This window comes from Lagenorhynchus albirostris, chromosome 20 (genome assembly GCF_949774975.1).
Source record: "Lagenorhynchus albirostris chromosome 20, mLagAlb1.1, whole genome shotgun sequence".
Lineage (NCBI taxonomy): Eukaryota > Metazoa > Chordata > Mammalia > Artiodactyla > Delphinidae > Lagenorhynchus > Lagenorhynchus albirostris.
The window spans coordinates 26,764,810-26,782,585 of record NC_083114.1 but is presented as its reverse complement, the minus strand read 5'-3'; the positions used below and the strand labels follow the sequence as shown (position 1 = coordinate 26,782,585).

Sequence of the window (17,776 nt, the reverse complement as noted above, 5' to 3'; positions counted from 1 at the left end):
TAATTTTTATATAAATGGTACCATACTCTATATATCAATGTGACTTTTTAAAAAAATAATTAATTAATGTATTTATTTATTTTTGACTGTGTTGGGTCTTCGTTTCTCTGCGAGGGCTTTCTCTAGTTGCGGCAAGTGGGGGCCACTCTTCATCGTGGTGCGCGGGCCTCTCACTGTCGTGGCCTCTCTTGTTGCGCAGCACAAGCTCCAGACGCACAGGCTCAGTAGTTGTGGCTCACGGGCCTAGCTGCTCTGCGGCATGTGGGATCTTCCCAGACCAGGGCTCGAACCTGTGTCCCCTGCATTGGCAGGCAGACTCTCAACCACTGCACTACCAGGGAAGCCCCAATGTGACTTTTTATTAATAACAGATATAATTCACAAAAAGTTCACTGTTTTAGTGTACAGTTAAGTGGCTTTTAGTACATTCACATAGTTGTACATCAATCACCTAATTCTAGAAAATTTTCATCACCTCTAAAAGAAACCCCATACCCATTAGCAGTCACTTGCTATTTTTCCCTATCCCACCAGCCCCAGTCAACCACTAATCTATTTTCTGTCTATATGGATTTGACTATTCTGGGCATTTCATATAAATAGAATCATGTAACTTTTTGTGCCTAGCTCCTTTCACTTAGCTTAATGTTTCAAGGTTTATGTTATAGCATATATCAGAACTTCATTCCTTTTACAGTCCAATAATAATAGTCCATTGTATGTATGTACTACATTTTGTTTATCTTTCTTAAGTTAAAAAAGGTGAATCAAGAATAAAATTAGGAACAAGATATTATTATAAAAATACTAGGTAGAAAATAAATTAGAAACTCAGTGGTTATGTGACTGAAATAGCAGGTGACTGCAAAGAAAGACCGTGAATTAGAAAAAACAATGCATCACTAAAGCTAAAATACTGGGCAATAAGAAGCATATAAGTTCGGTAGAGGCTAATCAGAGTTAAAGTATTATAAGCACCTTGTATATTTGAAAGAAGGGTAAAGATTATGATTAACTTTAGACTAAGTTAAAGATGAATGTTAAATTTTTAGGGTAATCCTTAAAAGATTAGCAAGAGAAGGTACAATTCCTAAATAAGATGGGGGAGAAAAAAAATAAAATGCAAAAACCACCAACCAAAAAATCAAACATAATCAAACGAAAAAAATACAGTAAACATGGGGTAAAAAAGGGATTAAAAACAAGAACAAAGAAAAAAATTTTAAATAAGATGGCAGAAAGAACTCAAAATGCATTATAATTAGACTAAATATAAAGAATGTGGAGCAATGGGAACTCTTGCATAAGACTAGTAGGAATGAAAATTGGTAGAATTACTTTCGAAAACAATACACCAATCAAACAATTATTTTCTGAGCACATACTATGAGCCAAACATTTTTCCAGGAGATGAAAAAACAGGAGGAAAATTCTAACAATACTTAAGTTAGGTTGAAGATAAATAAACTCTTTGACCTTAATAATATTTTAGTAATCAACTTTTAAAAAGCATATAAATGATACTCAACATTTGGAATAGAGTTACCTCTTGGGGAAAGAGATATATACAATCAAGAAGAGAGACACAGGCAATGTCAAAGATTCTCATTCTTAGCTGGGTGGTGGAGTATATGTGTATTTGTTTTATTAATCTTTAAACTCTACACATAAAATATAATCATTCTTGCATATGATTAATATTCTCATATAAAGAAATAAAATAGAAATATATTATAAAGAAATAAAAACAGGGACTTCCCGGGTGGCGCAGTGGTTAAGAATCCGCCTGCCAATGCAGGGGACACGGGTTCGAGCCCTGGTCCAGGAAGATCCCACATGTCGTGGAGCAACTAAGCCTGTGCGCCACATACTGAGCCTGCACTCTAGAGCCCATGAGCCACAACTACTGAGCCCATGTGCCACAACTACTGAAGTCTGTGTGCCTAGAGTCCGTGCTCTGCAACAAGAGAAAACACCACAATGAGAAGCCCATGCACCACAATGAAGAGTAGCCCCCACTCACTGCAATTTGAGAAAGCTTGCACGCAGCAGCAAAGACCCAACACAGCCAAAAATAAATAAATAAATAAATAAAAATAAAGCTTCCTTTAAAAAAAAGAAATAAAAACAATTTTACAAAAATAATGCAAACAAAAGACATATCATAGAAGGTACTCAATATACAGTGATTCTTATTGTATTAAGTAATAATAAAATTGCAAAATGCAGTTAACTACCGTGTAAATTTTTCCTGAGTTAAACTTAGTAACAGATGGAAGTTTTGTTGAAAGAAAAATTTACAAGAATACAGAATGTCAGTGAGGTAAGCTCATAAATTTAAATTGAAAGTAATTTGATGGGAGATGAAGATGGCAGAGTAAGAGGACATGGAGCTCACCTTTCCCCACAAACACATAAAAAATACATCGACATATGGAAAAATTCTCATGGAAAACTAACTGGAAACTGGTAGAAGGACACCTGTACAGCCAAGGCTGAAAGAAAGATATTATCGCCGTACTTGTATAGAACGGGAAGAAAAGTGATTGGGTTGGGACCTGTGTCCATGGGAGGGAACTCAGAGGAAAAGGGGGATCACATGGACAGACATTCATCCTGGGGTGTGAGTGGGTTGAGCCACAGACTGGGCGTCCCACTCCTGGGGTGCTATGCAAAGGAGACAAGCTCCCTTGGCCACTTGGAGAACTGCTGGAACAGACAGAAAGGCTGGAGAAGCCTAGACTCCACTCATGAGGCGTGGGTGGGTGCTAGCCTGCTCCCAAGCTGGGTGGAGAGAGGTCTGCCCTAGCAGCTGCCACCTTGACATGCTCCCCAGTCCAAGCAAAGAGAACACCCCACTCACTCTCCGCCACAGCATGGCACTGGATCTAGGGCACCCAGGACCTGGGAGAAGACTTCACTTAGGGATGCAGAGGCAACCTGGGGGAGCAGGGTGTAGCCCAGATAAGGCAACGGTAGCCATCGTTGGTGCTTACTCAAGAGATGCCCCAGAAGCAGCCCAGATTTCTTATAGCAGCGTGGTGGCCAGATTTCCTGTGACTCCCTCACTAAGTTTGCCAGCCCAAGCTGAGCAAACACTCCAGCCCCACTAACTCCATGCTACCGTACAACACTAGATCTCAGGTGATCACAGCCAGGGAAAAGATGCGACCACAGATTGCATCTGAACGAAGCTGTAGATGCCTACACAGGCAGAGTATCAGACCTCTGTGAGCACACAGGTCCCATTTGCTTCAGGACTCCCCTCCTTTGGGGCAAAGGCCCCAGTGCAGGGAGAAGGAAAAACACATACTTAAAAGGAACAGAGCCAGCTCTAGCCCGACCCTCAGGGATTCTACTCCAGCAACTTGGGAGCAAATCTTGCCCCTGACAGGGTGATGACAGCCAATGAGCAGAGAAGTCCCACCTCACACCCTGCACAGACTTTAGCTCCTCCATCACCAGCCACAGGCCCTACCAAGGTGACAGCTGCCAGCACACCCTGAGGAAAGATGTGACTGGCATCCACATCAAATCCAGCCCTTCCATTAAAGGCACTGGGAACATGCAGTCAGCACAGTGATGCTCTCAAATAAGAACATGCCCTCAAGACCACAATGGATAACTGTTTCACCAAAATTCCCAGAGACAGAGAAAGTTAACTAAAATGAAAAGGCATAGGAACTACTCTTAATTGAAATAGTAAGAGAAAACCCCTTAAAAAATAAATAATGAAACAGAAATAAATGATTTACCAGATAAAGAGTTCAAAACATTGCTAACTAAATTAGGGAAAATAATCGACCTAAACACAGATCATCTTAACAGGAACTAGAAAATATAAAAAAGACCCAATTGAGGGAATTCCCTGGTGGTCCAGGGGTTACAACTCTGTGCTTTCACTGCCAAGGGCACAGGTTCAATCCCTGGTGTGGGAACTAAGATCCCACAAGCTGCATGGCTTGGCCAAAAAAGAAAAGAGACCCAATCAAAAATAGATAATTAAATATCTGAAATAAAAAACACCCTGAACACCCTAGAAGGAACAAATGGCAAACTAAATGACACAGAAGAACGCATGCATGATCTGGAAGATAAAATAATGGAAATTATCCAATCAGAACAGCAGTCAGAAAGGCAAATAAAAAAAAAAGTAAAAGTAACATATGGCATCTCTGGGATACCATGAAATGTACCAATATTCACATTATAGAAGTTCCAGAAGGAGAAGATGAAGAGGAAGGGTATTGAAAATGTATTTGAAGAAATTATGGCTGTAAAATTTCCCAAACTGAAAGAAGGAAACAGATATCTAGGCACAAGAAGCACAGAGATTTGTAAACAAGATGAACCCAAACACACCCACACTAAAATATATCATAATTAAAACAACAAAAGTTAAAGAGAGAATTCTAAAAGCAGCAAGAGAAAAAGAAAGAGTCATAAAGAAGGGAATCCCCATAAGGCTATCAGTTGATCTCCCTGTAGAAATGTTGCAGGCCAGAAGGGAGTGGCATGATATATTCAAAGTGCTGAAACGGAAAACTCTGCAACCTAGGAGACCCTACGGAGCAATATTATCATTTAGAACAGAAGGAGAGAGAACTTCTCAGACAAGCAAAAACTAAAAGAATTCAGCAATACCAGATCTACCCTAAAATAAATCCTGAAGGATCTTTTCTAAATGGAAGTGAAGTAAGAATCTATAGGAAAGGGTAAATCCCACTAGAAAAGACAGATATATATTAAGGATTGAAGATTACTTAAATAAGTATATTAAAAGACAAAAAATTGTAAAAGAAACTCTGACTACAATAAACAGTTAAGGGATAAGCATTAAGATGTAAAGTATGACATCAAAAACACAAAATACAGGGGAGGGGAGTAAAAAATGTATATCTTTTAGAATGTGTTTGAACTGAAATGACTATCAGTTTAAATGAAGTACATATAATTATGGATCAACATATATGAACCCCATTGTAACCAGAAATCAAAAATTTACAAAAGATATACAAAAAAATAAAAAGAAAGGAAACCAAGCATACTACTAAAGAAAATCATCAAACCACAGTGGGAGAAACAAAAAGAAGAAATGAACAGAGAAGAACTACAAAAACAACTGGAAAACAAGTAATAAGATGGCAATAAGTACTTACCTATCAATAATTACTGTAAATGTCAGGGGAATAAACACTCCAATCAAAAGACATAGGGTGGGGACTTCCCTGGTGGCTCAGTGGTTAACAATCTGCCTGCCAATGCAGGGAACACGTGTTCGAGCCCTGGTCCAGGAAGATCCCACATGCTGTGGAGCAACTAATCCCATGCACCACAACTACTGAGCTTGTGCTCTAGAAACCATGAGCCACAACTACTGAGCCTGTGCATCACAACTACTGGAGCCTATGCTCCACAACAAGAGAAGCCACTGCAATGAGAAGCCCATGCATTGCAATGAAGAGTAGCCACTCGCTGCAACTAGAGAGTGCCCGCATGCAGCAATGAAGACCCAACACAGCCATAAACAAATAAATAAGTAAATTTATTTTTTTAAAAAAGGGCATAGGGTGGCTGATTGGATTAAAAAAAAAAAACCCCTTCAATATGTTGCCTACCAAAAGACACACTTCAGGGCTAAAGAGACATACAGACTGAAAGTGAGGGGATGAAAGAAAGCTATTTCATGTAAATGAAAATGACAAGAAAGTGGGGTAACAATATGTGTATCAGACAAAATAGACTTTAAAACAAAGGCTATAACAAAAGACAAACAAGGACATTATATAATAATAAAGGGATCAATATAAGAGGAGAATATTACACTCATTAACATAAGCACCCTATAACAGGAGGACCTAAATATATAAAGCAAATACTAACAGACATAAAGGGAGAAACTGACAATAATACAATAACAGTAGGAGACTTTAACATCCCACTGACATCAATGGACAAATCATGCAGACAGAAAATCAATATGGCAATAAGGTCCTAAATGACACAATAGAGTTGGATATAATCAATGTCTACTGCATACCCCCCCAAAAGCAGAATACACATTCTTTTCAAGCACACAAGAAATGTTCTCTATGATAGACCACATACTGGAACACAAAACAAGTCCCAACAAATTTAGAGGTAAAAATTATATCAAACACCTTTTCTGACCACAATGGTCTGAAACTAGGAATCAACCACAGAAAGAAAAAAAAAGTGAAAAGAACAAGCACGTGGAGAGTAAACAACCTGCTATTAAAAAAACCAATGGATCAATGATGTAATCAAAGAAGAAATCAGAAAATACCTTGAGACAAATAAAAATGAAAACACAACTTTACAAAATCTTTGGGATGTAGAAAAAGCAGTTCTAAGAAGGAAGCTCATAGTGATACAGGCCTTCCTCAAGAAACAAGAAAAATCTCAAATAAACAACCTAACCTACCACCTTCAAGAATTGGAAAAAGAATAAACAAAGCCAAAGTCAGAAGAAGGAAGGAAATAATAAAGATCACAGAGGAAATAAAATAGAGATCAAAAAGACAATAGAAAGGTCAATAAAACCAAGAGCTGGTTTTTTAAAAGGATAAACAAAATTGACAAACCTCTATCGAGGCACCAAGAAGAAAAGAGAGGACCCAAATAAACAAATTAAGAAATCAAAGAGGGGTAATAACAACTGATATCACAGAAATACAAAAAATCATAAGAGAATACTATGTACAGTTATATGCCAACAAATTGGACAACCTAGAAGAAATGGACAAATTTCTAGAAACATACATCCTGCCAAGACTGAGTCAAGAAGAAACAGACAATTTGAATGAACAATCACTAGAAGTGAAATAGAATCTGAAATAAAATAACTCCCTGCAAACAAGTCCAGGACCAAGAAGTTTCACTAGGGAATTCTACCAAAACATATAAAGAACTTATACCTATCCTTCTCAAACTATTCCAAAAAAATTGAAGAGGAGGGAGCACTGCCACATTCATCCTAGGAGGCCACCATTACCCTGATACCAAAACCAGACAAAGACGCCACAAGAAGAAGAAAATTACGTGCCAATATCTTTGATGACTATAGATGCAAAAGTCCTCAAAAATATATTAGCAAACCGAATCCAGCAATGCATAGAAAGGATTATACACCATGATTAAGTTGGATTCATTCCAGGGGCACAAGGATGGTTCGACATATGAAAATCAATCAATGTGATACACCACATTAACAAAAGGAAAGACAAAAACCACATGATCATCTCAAAAGATGCAGAAAAAGCATTTGACAAAATACAACATGCATTCATGATAAAAACTCTTGCCAAAGTGGGAATAGAGGGAACATATCTGAACATAATACAGGCTATTTACAAGAAACCCACAGCCAACATAATACTCACTGGTGAAAAGCTGTAGGCCTTCCCACTAAATTCAGGAACACGACAAGAATGCCCATTCTCACCACTTCTACTTAACATAGTATTAAAAGTCTTAGCCACAGCTATCAGACCAGAAAAAGAAATAAAGATTATCCAAATTGAAAGTGAAAAGGTAAAACTGTCACTATTTGCAGATGACATGATACTCCATAGTGAGAGCCCTAAAGTCTCCACAGAAAACTATTAGAACTAATAAATGATTTCAACGAGGTAGCAGGATACAAGATTAATATACATAATTCTGCTGTGGTCTAAAAACTAATAATGAAATATCAGAAACAGAAAGTAAAAAAAAACAACCCTCTTTAAAATCACATCAAAAATAATAAAATACCTAGGAATAAACCTAACCAAGGAGGTGAAAGACATATACTCTGAAAATGATAAAACAATGATGAAGGAAATTGAAGCTGATATAAAGAACTGGAAATGTATCGTGTGCTCTTGGATTGGAAGAATTAATATGGTTAAAATGGCCATTCTATCCAAAGCAATCTACAAATTTAATTCAATCTTTATCAAAATACCAGAACATTTTTTACAGAGCTAGAACAAACAATCATAAAATTCATATGGAACCATGAAAGACCCCAAACTGCCAAAATGACCTTGCAAAAAAAGAACAAAGCTGAAGGTATAACTCGTCCAGACATCAGACTATACTAAAAAGCTACAGTAATCAAAACAGTATGGTACTGACACAAAAGCAGAACATATATCAATGATATAGAACAGACAACCCAGAAATAAACCCACGCAATTATGGTCAATTAATCTACAAAAAAGGAGACAACAATACACAATGGAGAAAAGACCATCTCTTCAATATGTGGTGCTGGGAAAACTGGACAGTCACATGTAAAACAATGATATTAGAACATTCCATCACACCATATACAAAAATAAACTCAAAATGGTTTAACGACCTAAATGTAAGAACAGAAATCATAAAACTCCTAGAAGAGAACATACACAGAACACTCTTTGACATAAATTATAATAGCAATATTATTTTAGATCAGTATCCTAAGGCAAAAGAAATAAAAGCAAAAATAAACAAATGCAACTTAAACTTAAAAGCTTTTGTACAGCAAAGGAAACGATCAACAAAATGAAAAAAACAACGTATGGGATGGGAGAAAATATTTGCAAATAATGCAACTGAAAAGGGGTTAATATCTGAAAGATACAAAAAGCTCACAAACTCAATATCGAAAAACAAACAACCCAATCAAAAAATGGGCAGAACACCTGAACAGACACTTCTCCAAAGAAGACATACAGATGGCCAACAGGCACATGAAAAGATACTCAGCAATACTAATTATAAGAGAAATGAAAATCAAAACAATGAGATATGACCTCACTCCTGTCAGAATGGCTATCATCAAAAAGGCCTACAAATAACAAATGTTGTCAAGGATATGGAGAAAAGGGAAACCCTTTTACACTGTTGAAAGTAATGTAAATTGGTGCAGCCACTGTGGAAAACAGTAAGAAGGTTCCTAAAAAAACTAAAAATAGAACTACCATATGATCCAGAAATTCCACTCCTGGGTATCTATCTGGAAAAAATGAAAACGCTAAATGGAAAAGATACATGCACCCCAATGTTCATAGCAGCTCTATTTATAATAGCCAGGACATGCAAGAAACCCAAGTGCCCATCAAGAGATGACTGGATTGACTGTTTGCAGATGACATGATACTATACATAGAGAATCCTAAAGATGCTACCAGAAAACTACTAGAGCTAATCAATGAATTTCATAAAGTAGCAAGATTAAAAATTAATGCACAGAAATCTCTTGCATTCCTATACATTAATGATGAAAAATCTGAGAGAGAAATTAAGGAAACACACTCCCATCTACTATTGCAACAAAAAGAATAAAATACCTAGGAATAAACCTACCCAAGGAGACAAAAGACCTGTATGCAGAAAACTATAAGACACTGATGAAAGAAATTAAAGATGATACCAACAGATGGAGAGATATACCATGTTCTTGGATTGGAAGAATCAACATTGTGAAAATGACTATACTACCCAAAGCAATCTACAGATTCAATGCAATCCGTATCAAACTACCAATGACATTCTTCACAGAACTAGAACAAAAAATTTCACAATATGTATGGAAACACAAAAGACCCCGAACAGTCAAAGCAATCTTGAGAAAGAAAAACGGAGCTGGAGGCATCAGGCTCCTGGACTTCGGACTACATTGCAAAGCTACAGTCATCAAGACAGTATGGTACTGGCACAAAAACAAAAATATAGATCAATGGAACAGGATAGAAAGCCCAGAGATAAACCCACACACATATGGTCACCTAATCTTTGATAAAGGAGGCAAGAATATACAGTGGAGAAAAGACAGCCTCTTCAATAAGTGGTGCTGGGAAAACTGGACAGCTACATGTAAAAGAATGAAACTAGAACACTCCCTAACACCATACACAAAAATAAACTCAAAATGGATTAAAGACCTAAATATAAGGCCAGACACTATCAAACTCTTAGAGGAAAACACAGGCAGAACACTCTATGATACAAATCATAGCAAGATCCTTTTTGACCCACCTCCTAGAGAAATGGAAATAAAAACAAAAATAAACAAATAGGACCTAATGAAACCTAAAAGCTTTTGCACAGCAAAGGAAACCATAAACAAGACGAAAAGACAACCCTCAGAATGGGAGAAAATATTTGCAAATGAAGCAACTGACAAAGGATTAATCTCCAAAATATACAAGCAGCCCATGCAGCTCAATATCAAAAAAACAAACAACCCAACCCCAAAATGGGCAGAAGACCTCAACAGACATTTCTCCCAAGAAGATATACAGATTGCCAACAAACACATGAAAGGATGTTCAACAGCACTAATCATCAGAGAAATGCAAATCAAAGCTACAGTAAGGTATCACCTCACACCAGTCAGAAAGGCCATTATCAAAAAATCTACAAACAATAAATGCTGGAGAGGGTGTGGAGAAAAGGGAACCCACTGCACTGTTGGTGGGAATGTAAATTGATACAGCCACTATGGAGAACAGTATGGAGGTTCCTTAAAAAACTAAAAATAGAGCTAACATATGATCCAGCAATCCCACTACTGGGCATATACCCTGAGAAAACGATAATTCAAAAAGAGTCATGTACCACAATGTTCTTGCAGCACTATTTACAATAACCAGGACATGGAAGCAACCTAAATGTCCATCGACAGATGAATGGACAAAGAAGATGTGGCACATATATACAATGAAATATTACTCAGCCATAAAAAATGAAATTGAGTTATTTGTAGTAAGGTGGAATCTGTTATACAGAGTGAAGTAAGTCAGAAAGAGAAAAACAAATACCATATGCTAACACATATATATAGAATCTAAAAAAAAAAAAAAGGTTCCGAAGAATCTAGAGGCAGGACAGGAATAAAGATGCAGACATAGAGAATGGACTTAGGGACACGGGGAGGGGGAAGTGTAAGTTGGGATGAAGTGAGAGAGTGGCATCCACATATATACACTACCAAATGTAAAATAGATAGTTAGTGGGAAGCAGCTGCATAGCAAAGGGAGATCAGCTCTGTGCTTTGTGACCACCTAGAGGGGTGGAATAGGGAGGGTGGGAGGGAGTCGGAAGAGGGAGCAGATATGGTGATATAAGTATACGTATAGCTGATTCACTTTGTTATACAGCAGAAACTAACACAACAATGTAAAGCAATTATACTCCTATAAAGATGTTAAAAATAAAAAAAGAAGAGATGACTGGATTAAGAAGATGTGTGTTTGTGTGATTGTGTGTGTGAACATATATATAATGGAATACTACTCAGCCATAAAAAAGAATGAAATTCTGCCATTTGCAGCAACATGGATTGACCTAGAGAATATGTTTAGTGAAATAAGTCAAAGACAAATATTATGTGATATCACTTACATGTGCAATGTAAAACACAGTACAAATGAATGTACGTGCAAAACAGAAACAGAATCACAGGTGTAGAAAACAAACTTATGGTTACCAAAGAAGAGCGGGGGGGGTAGGGACAAATTTCAGGTATGGGATTAATAGATATAAACTACTATATATACAATAGATAAGCAACAAAGATTTACTGTACAGCACAAGGAATTATAGCCATTATCTTCTAATAACCTATAATGGAGTATAACCTGCAAAAATACTGAATCAGTATGCTGTACACCTGAAACTAATATAATACTGTAAATTGACTATACTTCGATAAAAATAATAAATTGGAGGTAATTTATTTTTGATTAAAAATAGGTTCTAATAATTTCTTGTATAACTAATGTCATGTTTTCACCGTAAACAAAAATGCAACTTTGTTAATTGGACAAATAAATGTCCTTAACTTTTTCTGATATCTAAATGATGAATCTAAAAAATGTCACTTCCTTATAATATTAGTCACCTACTTCCCAACCTAATACAAAGAACACCTCATTAACTGTATTCAGACATTGGGTATATCATTGCTCACTACAGCTTTCTTCAAATGTTACATAAATGGCAAGAGGTAAAGTAAATATCAGCGAAATGGCGTCTGTATCCCAAAGCATCTTTCTCAGATACAAAAACGTAGATAGCGAGAAGGTGCAGTAATTCTTCTTCTTCAAGCCAACTAAAAGAAAAATCCCGGGCTTCCCTGGTGGTACAGTGGTTGAGAGTCCACCTGCCGATGCGGGGGACACGGGTTCATGCCCCGGTCCGGGAGAATCTCGCATGCCGCGGAGTGGCTGGGCCCGTGAGCCATGGCCACTGGGCCTGCGAGTCCGGAACCTGTGCTCCGCAAGGGGAGAGGCCACAGCAGTGAGAGGCCCGCGTACCGCAAAAAAAAAAAAAAATTCCTATTTGCTATGTTTACCATACCTACTTTTAAGTTTAACAGTGGGATCAAAGGAGACACATAGTATTAGTTCAGTGCTAGAAATTATTTTCCAGTATATACTGATACAAAATTGTCTACCTCGACTACTAAAACATGAAAGATTTCATGAAGTCAATGCCCCACAAACATACATCTTGAAGGTAATTTCCTTCATCAAATTCTAACCTCTTAGCCTTTCTTAAAAATTGTACTGTGTTAGCTAATGACTTAATAACCACATAATCAGTCAACACCTTTTCCTTGTGAAACCTTTTATATCACCAATTTCCTAGATACTATATGCAATATACTTATAAGCGATAAAGTAAAAAAATGTAATTTTATTACATTTTAAATACTTGAACATATTGGCCTTATCTATTACTACATAGGAAATGTGTTAAAAATGTAATGGACAATAAAGTTGAATTTGTCTATAAAGTAGCAACTAAAATAGAAGGATCTATTTCAAATTAAAATGATACAGATATTATTACATTAATATGTAACTATTCAAAAAAGTAAGAGTAGCTTAGGAAATGTATGGGCAGATAGAAGCTAATATGGATTTTAGAAAAAACAATTTATTAAGTGAAATTTAGTTTCAAACTATGAAAAACAGAGAATGCTCTACTAAATATAGTCACTAAAAATATTTAGAATAAAAGCAGGGAAGCTGAATTTACACAGAATGTAGGTTTCCTTTGCTGTAAAACTGCCATTTTTTTCTACAAAAATCAATTTGCTAAGGCTCAAAGGAGGACCAAAAGTGGAATACTCAATGTGCAAGCAACTCATATTTCTCAGAATCAATATAAATTTAGATGATTTTCATATCTCTAAGAAAATTAATCAGATTTTTAAAATATCATGTGCTAGGGAAATTTAAACTGAGTCAAAGAATAATGACTGCCAGGTAAAGTCATTAGCTGAATAGTTTTCTCCTTACCCAGAGGAATGGTTAGCATTAAATCTTGGATGTTCAGAAATATATATTACAGCAATATCATTAAAAAACAGTAATTATTCATTTTTAGATATTAATAGATAGGTTTTTAAACCTCAAACATTCTATTTTTTGAAAATGTTATTATTAACTGATTGTAAAACTTGCTATTATCCAGAACTTACATTTCAGCCACAAATAAAAAGAGAGTAAAACATAGGGAAAGATACCCAGGATTTCGAAGATATGAAGGAGACATCTCAAGTACCTAATTAATAAGAATTTTATAGAGTACAAACCAGGTGTTTAAATGGTGGTAGGTACACAGAGATTGTAAGCTTTGACTTACTGATAAAACAAAACACAGAAGATTACAGGGTACTGCAAAATAATGTTCAGTGCTACAGATGTGCAAAATATGGCAATATTGGCCTGAACTATAAAAGTTAGCAAGGAGCTGTACAAAGGAGTTGGAATTGAGTCAGAATTTGAACAAAGAGTAAGATTCAAACTGGCACTGAAAAGGGTATTACTATAGGACCATGCAAAGGTCTGAATATGTGAATGAATGGTAATGCATATTTATTCTAGCTATGCATTCTCATACTGTTCTTAAAAGTGTAAAAAATCATTATCCAGGGCTTCCCTGGTGGCGCAGTGGTTGAGAGTCCGCCTGCCGATGCAGGGGACACGGGTTCGTGCCCCGGTCCGGGAAGATCCCACATGCCACGGAGCGGCTGTGCCCGTGAGCCATGGCCACTGAGCCTGCGCGTCCGGAGCCTGTGCTCCGCAACGGGAGAGGCCACAACAGTGAGAGGCCCGCGTACCGAAAAAAAAAAAAATTATTATCCACAAAAACTGATAGGAAAGTAGAGGCTGTGAACCTTCGGCATTATATCCATCTTCATATTAAAAAAAAAAAAATCACACATTTTTGCTGTCATCTTCTAGGTATCCTGAGAGGAAAAGTTTTAAAATCATTTTCTGCTTATAATTTTTCTTTCTCTCTCTTTTTTTTTTTTTTTTTGCGGTATACGGGCCTCTCACTGGCGTCTCCCGTTGGGGAGCACAGGACCCGGACGCACAGGCTCAGCGGCCATGGCTCACGGGCCCAGCCGTACCGTGGCATGTGGGATCCTCCCGGACTGGGGCACGAACCCGCGTCCCCTGCATCGGCAGGCGGACTCTCAACCACTGCGCCACCAGGGAAGCCCCCTAATTTTTCTTTTTTAATCATCTTATGTTTCTTTTATATACAGAAACTCTCAATATAATACTATTTGGTACATTGCTACCATCTTCTTTATATCTAGTAGGCTTCTATTTTGTTCTTTAAGATTTAGTTTCCCTTCACTTTTTAAACAATTGAGTAATAGAGTATTATTTCCTTGCACTTATTGCCATTACATATTTGAAGTCTACTACACTTTGTCATAATTTATCCCATGTTTCCTTTGATTCTATATTGTAAAATGTCACATTTGTCTCATTCCTACACAGGAGGAAACTGATTAATTTGAAGGTCAATTTAGTTACAAAAGGTTTTATTTCTATTTTGTACTAATGAACCACCATGAACTGCCCAAATTAAACATGAATTAAACAGTTTAAACCCAAACTGCCATTCATTTAACTGTAAATCGATAACTCTTCAAGAAACTAATGGCTCCAATCCCTTATCCTCTCAAAGAATGAGAATATTTCCTTGCTGTTGTTTTATGGAAGAAAAATGAAAATTTCAAGTATTTACCATTTCCAGTTTCTCTACTTTAAGGCGAACAGAGGGATTTAGGGAAATCTTCTTTCCTTGTGGTCCATAATTATCAGTCAAGGCAGGGGCAATATCTACGAGACAACAGGGTACACATTAATTGGAAATTTAATTGGAATAGAACTTTTCATTTGACAGGATGTGTTCTGGGCTCCTGAGGTTCAGAAAGAATTCTGGCTAATCAGCAGTTTTCACTTTTGTTTTCATGGTTTTTTGTTCTTTAAATCTAAAATGTATTATATAAACCAGCTTCACTTAAGCCTTAAAAGACATGATATAAAAAGAGTGGCCAATTATGCATTAAGTCCCACAGAAATAATAATACAACAAACATACATCCCACCAGTTACCTTGTCATCACAACAGCTTACTAATTGCAAAATGAAAAGTCTTTTTTTTCTTCCAAAATAAGCAAAATCATATTAGAAAATTTAAAAGGTCATGATTTTTCTCTGGCAAAAGTGGTTTTGCTACATGAGTTCTGGAGGTACTATGGAAAAACTCACAAATGCAAACTGTTTCAAGTTTGCACATAAAGTATGATATAGGCTCAGAACTTCTTGAACTAAAAATCCTATTTCTTATTTTACAGAAGTTATATTCCAAGTAGCATAAATGGATTCTCAAGAGTTGAGTGTCATACACCTCTCACCCATTCTCTAACGCCTTCTCAGTCTACCCTGATTATTTAGACGAGCTTTGTCCTTGTTGCATGAGTAAAAAACAGGTGTCACAAGGACTAGAACTTGAAAAATTATTTGCCTTAATATGCCAAAGTTTCTCAAGCAAATTCCTGCAATTCATGTCAATCCTTATATCTAAATTGTCACCATTCTAAATACACTTTTAAATGGTATTTTACTAGTTCTACATAGAAACAAGAGGAAGAGAAAAAACTTTTTAAAATGTCACATTTTTATGCAGCGTTTTAATTTTTTTTTATTTCTCAGAGCATCTGTCTCTAAGTACAAAATGATTTGCATTCTCTTTCTTAAGAACATAAGAAGTGCATAGGAAAATAAATAGTCTTCCTCTAAACCTTTAACGCTTCCTTAACATTCTATGTAAAATCTTGAATATAGCTTATAGGTGTCAAGATCATGAAAAAAAAAATGGTTACTGACTTTTAGCTTTAAATGGAAGTCAAACCTAGAGAAAGACTGATTTTAGTATAATAAAATTTTTACAATTTTGACATAAGCAACAAAGACGCCTTAGTTGCTGTGATACCTAATTGTTGGCCAAGGGCTAAAAATACATTATACATATAAAATTTTTTTCCTCTTAAGAGAAATTTTGTGCCAAACCTAAAGTGTAGCATAAAATATCAGCATGGAGTGAAGTGGTTTGGAAGACCAAAGAGCGGGTAAGTCAAACCTTATCTTTCATTTTTAGGGTTTGGACATGTGAGGCTTGACAACGACTTTCAGTCTGGTGCCTGACCTATCATTAAGGCACAGTAACACAAAGTGGACCCAAGCTAACCTAATTATGATCTCAGACCAAGACTAACCCTGGGTGTGAATTACTCAATTCAAGTGTGTGTGGAAGGCATAGAGAGAAGACAAAAGAGAGGGAGGGATAGGGACTCACACCAAGGCGTGGGTTCTCACTTATGTTTTCCTACATCTAAGCATAAAAATTTGCTATGTGCAGCAGTGGAAATAACAGATTAACTCTTATTTATGCTTACTTTTAGCCAGGCATTACACTAAGTACTTTATATATATAAGCTCATTTAATCTTTACAATAACCACAGTGACACAGGTGTTATTATTTCCAACCCAAGAATGATGAGACTAAGGCCCAAAAGGGTAAAGAAACTAGCCCAAGATCGTACAACTAGTAGGTGACCATGTTAGGATTCTAATCTCTTATGACCCCTGAAGACAATTTCTTAAATGTGTCAATATCTTTCATCATCAGTTTTCTCATCTGCAAAGTAGGAAGAATAAAACAGATCACCTTACAGGAATTGTAAAGGTAAATTAAAAATCATAGAAAACTACTATGAAAACTATAAAGTAGCGTTAATAGTAACACAGACACACAGAGATTTAATAGGAGATTTAATGTAAACTTATAATAATCCCCCATTTAACAATATGCAATCATGGCTTAACAAAACCTCACTTTCTTCTAGCCAAACTTCCCCTGAATCTTTACATTTGAGCCAAAACCTTAGGAGGATGTGGACATAAATCCAGCAGGCTTTGGTAATTCAAGGTAACTTGACCTGAAAAGCTCTCCCACAGACAGTTTTCCTCATTTGCCAGTGTCCTCTCTCACTTTCAGCCTTGGGCTCTTTATTTGCTCCTCTCTGGGAGGGGGTGAGAATTTTCAAAGTATGGCTTATTATTCCCTTGGCTTTTCTCTTCCTATTCCTCTTTTTAGGAGCAGAAGAAAGGAAATGTTTTATAAGGGTAGGATCAATACCATTTAGTTAATACCATGAACCCTCACCATGGATATTTTTCCCCATCACTAGTTTGTTTTCAGTTTTAAAAGCCTTATTGCAGGAGAATTAAGGCTTGTGTGGTGGTAAAGTTAATGATCATATTCCTTCACGTAGTAATTCTTTACTGATTTCCTTAGGAATGTCGTTAGCATGTTTTTAGCTCACTCACAAACTCACGCATTATTCAGCGTATGGCAGTAGTAAACAACTCTGGATTCTGAAATAAGAAATTTATATAACAGAATAGT

At 36.5% G+C, this 17,776-nt stretch overlaps 1 protein-coding gene across 2 annotated transcripts in view; it reads right to left on the bottom strand.

Moving 5' to 3' along the window:
* The window catches only part of STXBP4 (syntaxin binding protein 4), a 183,742-nt gene that overhangs the window by 128,896 nt on the left and 37,070 nt on the right, over positions 1 to 17,776 (bottom strand). For both annotated transcript variants that reach the window (XM_060133833.1, XM_060133834.1), the window contains one exon: positions 15,049 to 15,143. In XM_060133833.1, the coding sequence (XP_059989816.1) occupies positions 15,049 to 15,143 (95 nt within the window). The remainder of the gene's footprint in view (positions 1 to 15,048; positions 15,144 to 17,776) is intronic.